The sequence below is a fragment of the Carex rostrata genome, chromosome 21, assembly GCF_964058835.1.
Source record: "Carex rostrata chromosome 21, lpCarRost1.2, whole genome shotgun sequence".
Taxonomy (NCBI): domain Eukaryota; kingdom Viridiplantae; phylum Streptophyta; class Magnoliopsida; order Poales; family Cyperaceae; genus Carex; species Carex rostrata.
Genome location: NC_135938.1, coordinates 4,492,764 through 4,500,371, shown reverse-complemented (window position 1 = coordinate 4,500,371; position 7,608 = coordinate 4,492,764). Strand labels below are relative to the sequence as shown.

The window sequence follows — 7,608 nt, the reverse complement described above, 5'->3', positions numbered from 1 at the left end:
ATTAGGATTCAAAACTAGTACTTGAAAAAAAATATATATTTAGCTGCTAGGATCAAGGAAAAGAAAATTAGGATTCAAAACTAGTACTTCAAACTCGGAACACTTCTTGCAACAGCAGAATTAGTTGTTGTAGAATTAGGATGCTCTTAAGCTCCACCTAGTTTTTTTTTTGATAAATTTAAAAATTTACATAATGACTTCAACTTCAAGTAAAAAATTCAAATCAATTTTTATTGATTTACTTCACAAGTGTTATATTTATATATCACATTATAAACTTTTGGTTAAATTTAATATAAAATCAAGCGGTAAAAAAATATATATATTAATTTTAATGTGTCTATTTTTTGTTATTTTTTTATTATTTGACTTTATATTGAAATTAATCACAAAATTTATATATTTAACATATAAACATATCATTTGTGAAGTAGATCGATTTCAACAATTCATATTCACCGTTTGAAGTAAATATGATAGATATCAAAGTTAAACTCACAAATAATTTGATTAACTTAAAAACACCGTAATTCTACTCGCAATAGCATATGGACCTCCGGAACTTTATAGTGTCAATTGGGGACCATGGGGCTATTTTTATCTTTGCTAAAAGTAAAAGCTAGACTAGGGCAGTAAAATTCATTATAGACTCAATCCTGGGGATCTATATCCTGCAATATCTAATCATTGTTTATTACTTATTTTTCCCTTGCATTCATCCCTGAAGGCTACTAAGCAAGAGACGCTATTGCTTTATTCACAGTTGGAAACAATAATGTAGGTGGCCTATCATTAGCAACATCCATTAGTCAACACAAGTCTTTTAACTTAAAATGATTTTATTATTAGCCGCCGCATTCTGTCACCTACACTACAATGCTAAACAGCTACTGCATAAATATCCCACTATCACAAACAACACCAACTTTACGCTGTTCAAAAGGATCATGTTTAAAGAGGAGGAAGGGGGGTTAAATCCTATGGTATGGAGAAATAGGACCATAACACGAATAAAGTTTACAAGAGCACCAAAATTTGGCCCTATTTGACATAATATAGCAAAAACTGCTCATGCCTCGATTTTCACGCTGGAGAGGTAGTAGTACTTGTAATAGTAGGCAAACAACCCAAGCAGAACAGCAAGCACAACCAGCACCACAGCTGACAGCGGACCCCACGACGACCAGAACGAGTGTGCCTTCTTCTTCCTGAGTATGGCCCTGGGGAGTTGGCTCTGCACCCTCTTCCCACCACCCCTCTGCCGAATGACAGTACTGCTGCTCTCCTTCTTGGCCTTGGATGGAACAGGGTTGCTTTCATCCTTTGAATCCTCTTCGGCCTCCACCACCTCCTCAAGATTTGGTTCGGTCTCAGTCACGTCCTCAGATCCTTCAAGCGCCGACCAAGCACCACCCTTCTTCTTTGCCTTTTTCTCCTTCTTCTGTTCGTTATAATATTTTTTTAAAGTTCACATTAGGTCACTGTGTTCCTCATTTTTGATAGCATAAAATAATTATAAAAAGAAGATGAACCACAGACACGTCGAACATACTCTAGACACATAACTGACAAGATGCACTGCAGACAATTTTGAATTGTTAATTAAGTGAAGAAAAAGAAGACAGAAGAAAGAGGAAATAACCTTATTTTTTTCTTCGGCTTCCTTGAGAGCCTTGACCTCAGCCTTAGCGAGCTTCTTCTCAGCCAGCTTCTTCTTTCTCTCCAGTGCCATCTTGTTCTTTGCAATCTCCTCCTCTCTCTTCAACTTCTTCAACTTTTCCAGATCAACCTTCTTCTCCTTTTCCTTCTCCTTCTCCTTCTCCTTCTCTTTCACACTGTCTGCCTCCAGGTTAGTCCCGATCTTGGCTTTCACCTCCTCCTCAGCTTTCGCAATAGTCTCTTTCTCCTTGGAGTGCTTTGTCAGAGTGGATTTGGGAAGGGGAGTGGGGACGGGGGAGGGTTCGGGTTCAGCTGCCTTGACCGGCTCAGGAGCAAGGATAGGTTTCTCATCAGGGTTTCTAATGCGCCCATCACGGCTGAGAAAACGCTGGTCCAGGGATGGGAGGACGCGCTTCTCGTAGTCTTCACGGAATGCTTTCTTTGCCCACTGTGCCATAAACTTATCCATCTACAGAATATTGAATATAATCAGCTTGGGCAGTCACATTGCTTTTATTTTATTGTAAATTTTTAATGTTCAATTGCAGAGAGAGAGAGACCTCAGCGTTGGCAAAAGTCTCCAATGCTGCAATATCCTTCTTCGAAGCAAGCACTTTGGCTTGAGTCAGCATCTTGCGGTTCTCTGTGAAGACAGTATTCTGGAGGAACAAAAAAGAGAGAAGAACATTCAATAATTGAATGCTCAAATGCAAGCACCACTCCAGTACCGAAGGAGTAACTAACATAAATATACAAAAAGTACTGTATGATGAAACCACTCACAAGGGATTCTTTTCCACTATTGAGCTCAATGATGGAATTGTAAGCCTTATTATTCTTCTCATTAATGTCATTGAGTTGATCTTCTAGGATTTTGATGGAGGCATCAATGGGGATCTTTTCATCCTCGAGAGGCTTTATCTTTTCTTTTATCGCCTCCCTCTCCTTCCTCACTTCATCCATGTCTGCTCCTATCAGCTGTCCATTTTCAATTTTGTTTACTTCTATTACATGATTATGATTGGGTTTCATTTCTAGCGTTCCCCAACTTGTTTGGGACTAAAGGCTTGGTTGTTGTTGTTTACTTCTATTACACTAATCCAAATAATTCAAAATTTCCTGCTAAGCTTAACAATGAAATAAATTTACATTGTTTCCATACCTGCCCCCCAACAAAACAACCCACTATCTCAAATACCTTTTATTTGTTATGTTTTACCTCACTTAGGAGATGCATTAATTGGGAAATGGAAGGGCTCGTAATTTCATAAGGGGCATATGCAAAACTTTGGGGTGGTATAATTTACATAGAAGCAGCAGAGAAGGAAGACATACTTTAACTTTGCCCTGAAGGGCATCTTTCTCGGTGTCATTGTCAAACTTAGCTCGGGAGGCCTCATGGGCTATGACTCGAGCTCTTGTTCCTTCCAGCTGCTTCATCTCTTTCATCAGCCTCTTCTCCTCATCCAGCGACATGCTCTCATGGCTCATCCTATACTCCAGGCTCTTCAGCTGTTTCAAAACCAAAATTTAATCCAAAATCAAATAAGGCATAATTACAGAGTAAAATTCTCACAACAATCAAGTCCGCCAGAGCATGTTTGTGAAGCATGCAAAATCAAAGTCAATCCGGTGAATTATAAAAAATACAATTTCAAGAAGAGATCTCTGTAATGTAAAATAAAGAAATGAACGAACCCAATTGTCAAGCTCCTTAACAGAAGAGCAGAGGCCGACTCCCTTCTCCTTAATGGCATTGGTTTCGTTTCTGATCTTGCCAAGCTCACCTCTCAGAGGCTCCATTGCTGTCCTCTTCTCATTCAGCATTCTGTTGAATTCCCTCACTTTCTCAGTCAGTGGCTTCAGCTGCTGTATAATCTCATTTCTTTCTTTCTGCCAAGCATGTTATACATGTATAGATTAACAAATGAACAATTCAAATACATAAAAAAAAAAAAGAACAAACAGGGGGTTGGCAATGAAACTAACCCGCTTGTCAGCCAACTGGGACAACAAACTAAACTTCTGCGTCTTGTTATTGTTTATGGTTTTATGCAACTGGTCCAATTTTGTCTTAACCTTAGGATCCTCCATCATCCTGACCTTGGGCAAATAGAAAATGTGAGTCTGTTTAGGTGTGCCCCACTCGTCACTTGCATCTTTGGGTGGCAACATGGCACTGTTGGCCACTTCAGCGCCCCCTTCCTTTTTGGCACTCTCCATCTCATCAGTTGGTACAATTGGGTCTGAGTTATCCTTGGTTGGGATACTGGCAGTAGTAGCTTTGTTCTCCTTGTCAGATATTAGGGTTTCCTCCCCTTGAGCAGCCTTGGTTACCTCAATCTCCATACCCATAAGTTCCTGAAATTTGAGGAAATAGGGCAACCCAGAGCATTAATTAAAGAAGATACTTATTGTACATTAATTGCAGTAGTTTCTGTATGCAAATTACTATAACGACCCACATTTACTGCTGTAGAACAGCAAATCATGCAGCTGTCACAATAACATTTTTTTTCCTTTAGAGGACATCCCATTTCCAAAATTAACAAGTACGTTAATTGCAGTAGTTAGGCACACACCAGTTTTGGTTATATACCAATTTACAATTAGTATGTATTGGATGGTATCAAAATCCAAAATTGCAATTCTTGAAATCGCAGACCAACATATTTATTTTGCCACTTCAATGGATAAAATACAGCATATCAGCATTGGCAATTTAGGTATATCAATTTACAATTAGTATGTACTGCATTGTATCGAAATCCAAAATTGCGATTCTTGACTACAATTAGTATGTACTGGATGGTATCAAATTTCAAAATTTCAATTCTTTGACATCTCTGACCAACATGTTAATTCTTGAGAAGGTAACTTGGTATTTATTTTGCACTACTTGTATGAATAAAATACATCATCTCAACATTGGCAATTTAGGTGTACCAATTCACAATTAGTATGTACTGGATGGCATTGAAATAAAAAATTACAATTCTTGGACATAGGCTTTCAAACAATCATGGATGTAAACAGGAACAGAGCTAAGAAGTATTAATGGGGGCCAATTGACTCCCATTGTTTTTTTCAATTTTTTTATGTTTATGTATGATATTATATACAGTTCAGTGTAAAATTGACCCCCATTCTACACAAAAAAATTGTATATGATTGACCCCCAACAGTTCGAATGTCTGGCTCCGCCCCTGGATGTAAAGATGTGAAGATATGAATGCAGTTTTTTCTACAGTTTTGTTGCATGCATCAATATACTCTAGTTGATGGAAATTCTACAAATATTAGCTAGTGCCAATCAGGAAAAGAAATATAAAATAAAAGCATGTATCTGCAACATATCAGAAAAAATAAATTTCTGGATATCTCGGACCAACATATTCTCTCTTGAGAAGGTAACTTAGTTTTTACTTTGCACTACTTCTATAAATAAAACACATCATTTCAGGCTTTCAGCATTGGCAATTTAGATATATGTCTGTAACTATTAACTAGTTATCATTTTTCTTATAAAGAAACCTGTGAAGATGGAACGGCCTAAGAACAACACAAGAAAGATTCATTGTGATAATCACAGCATAAATCAAGCTTCAAACCGCTGTTTAATAGAAACAATGGTTTTAAAAGCAAATATTTGCTTTTAACAATCAGAACAATTATTCAAATAACGACTCAATTACATGAATCATCAGTCATCAAACGATCTGGAACTGATCCTTTCATAATTTCATTAGACAAACGATCGACTCAAATTCTCAGACCTTTTCATGCAAGCCTGGAAAGTAACGCCTCGAAATTGCCTCGAAGAGAAATCCCGAAAGAAAAATAAAACTTAGCTAGGTAGGTAGCAATATAATCGTAAATACCTCATGATTTACTCTTGAATTATAGAAACTAGGTATCGACGAAAAAGAAGAGAATTAATGGAAATTATAATAACATTCCGTTTCGATGAAAAAGGTGAGAATTTCCCACTTTTATCAAAAAAATAGAATTAAATTGCCGTAAAAAGAAGGGAGCGGAGATTACCTGATGGATCGAAAGTTACTGAAAAAACTCGAACAGATCTGGCAGGAATGAAAATGATCCGCAAAACGACCAGACCGATCTGATGGAGACAGAGTCGGTCGGATCAAAGATGGAAAATGATTGTCACGAAGATCGCGCTCATGCACAGGCTACGATAGAGAGGGGGATCTAAATTGTAGAGAGGGAAGAGAGGGAGGGGGGGGGGTATTTAGGGATCTTATGTCATAAACGGCGAGGGAGAAAAATGTGATAGATTTTTGTTCCTCTTTGTATTGATGTATGGTTTCATGTGACGTACACGAACAAGCCACGGTGTGATGGACCGCTGACAGTGGACTCTGGTGTTGATTTATAATTTTGTAGATCTGGGTCCCATTATCAGATCTCTAGAAGCACCTATTTGTCTTTGCATGTACGCCACAGGGATTTCAGTTTGGAGTTGATCCCTTTAATTCCAACCAACTATAAGAGGGTCCAATCCAAGCAGCGGCTCTGGCTCTGGCTCGCTCAGAATTCGTATCCTCTGAGATATCTCAAACTCTGCGTGACTTTATGGAAAATCCCAACCGTTTAAATACGCTCAGCACGAATCTCAAAGTACACCTAATACTGACCCCTACATCACCCCGAATAGGCACCGGACACGTCAGTCACGCAAAAGTTGAGATATCTCGGAGGATACGCACTCGCTGGCTCAGAGGTTAGGGGTGTCAACAGGTACAATACAGGTCGAATGGAGATATTTTCATATCCGTATCTGTTATAATAACAAATTTTTTTTTTTTTACCCTTACCCTTATTTTCGAATACAGTGCGGGTCGGGTAAACGGATAAAAAAGTGTCATTGACATTTCAATTTGTGTTTTCGATAAAAATAGTTTTGAAATAAGAAAAAAAAATAATGAATACAACTAATTTGTATTATGAAAATTTAATAAAATACAAAAACTTTACTGTATCATAAATATATATCGAGATTGGCTACTCTACTTACATAAGCATATGAGAGTATATGCTTATAAGTTATTTTTTCGTTGTCAAAATTCAAAAAGTCAATCTGAACTGTTAGATGTGATCTCTATATTAAAATGTGCTTAGAGACCAAATTTTACATTTTTATGAATTTTACATTAAGCCACTTTGAAAATCGCTGATCCAACTGTGGCTTAACAAAACAGTAAAATCAAAAGCCACCATTGAATTAGCGATTTTCAAAGTGGCTTAATAAATAGTCAAAAAATTAAGAAAAATGTAAAATTTGGTCTCCAAACACATTTCAATATAGATATCACATCTAACGGTTCAGATCGACTTTTTGAATTTTGAAAACGAAAAAATGAGTTATAAGCATATACCCTCATATGCTTATATAAGTAGAGTAGCCAACCTCAATATATATCTATATCTATATATAATTTTATTTTTTTAAAATTATCTTACATAAAAATGGGTAAGATAACGAAAAAAAAATATTATCCTTACCCGTACCCAATTAGCTAACAGAAAAAAAAATCTTGTCCTTATCTGTATTTTCAAATACGATATAGATCGGATAAATGAGTAAAGGGTGCATTGACACCCCTATCAGAGGTTCCTCTAGCACCTAGATCACTGTACGACCAAGAGTACAGACCAATATAGCTTACGATAAGTTTTTGAGGCCGTAACACGGATGATCTTATGCTATCTATAGTACCCAAGCCTTACTCATTAAATAAAATTAAAGGAATATATATATATATATATATATATATAAAGAGAGAGAGAGAGAGAGATGGGCTATGATACCTTGGCAGCCGCTGCCAAGTTTTTCAAAAAAAAAAAAGAGAGATGGGCTATGGTGCATTGGACCATAAATCATCGATTCAAAGTTCAAATGACCGATCCAAACCGTTCATCTTGTTC

General features: G+C 37.0%; 1 protein-coding gene across 1 annotated transcript; it reads right to left on the bottom strand.

Moving 5' to 3' along the window:
• Positions 1–821: 821 nt before the first annotated feature.
• Positions 822–6,022, bottom strand: PPI1 (proton pump interactor 1). The gene is made up of 8 exons (XM_078322653.1): positions 5,704–6,022; positions 3,649–4,020; positions 3,358–3,552; positions 2,995–3,171; positions 2,443–2,637; positions 2,220–2,318; positions 1,643–2,128; positions 822–1,441 (listed from the first exon to the last, which is right to left on the bottom strand). The coding sequence occupies exons 2-8, from the start codon at positions 4,012–4,014 to the stop codon at positions 1,070–1,072; spliced, it is 1,890 nt and encodes a 629-aa protein (XP_078178779.1). The 5' UTR covers positions 4,015–4,020; positions 5,704–6,022; the 3' UTR covers positions 822–1,069.
• Positions 6,023–7,608: the final 1,586 nt, after the last annotated feature.

Bases quoted from the DNA above. Each gene is read 5' to 3' on its own strand.
- PPI1 (XM_078322653.1), bottom strand. From the start codon at position 4,014: ATGGGTATGGAGATTGAGGTAACCAAGGCTGCTCAAGGGGAGGAAACC. The intron at 3,172-3,357 runs GTTCGTTCATTT...GTTTTGAAACAG, and splicing joins TTAAGGAGCTTGACAATTGG to CTGAAGAGCCTGGAGTATAG. The intron at 2,129-2,219 runs GTCTCTCTCTCT...AATATTCTGTAG, and splicing joins AGACTTTTGCCAACGCTGAG to ATGGATAAGTTTATGGCACA.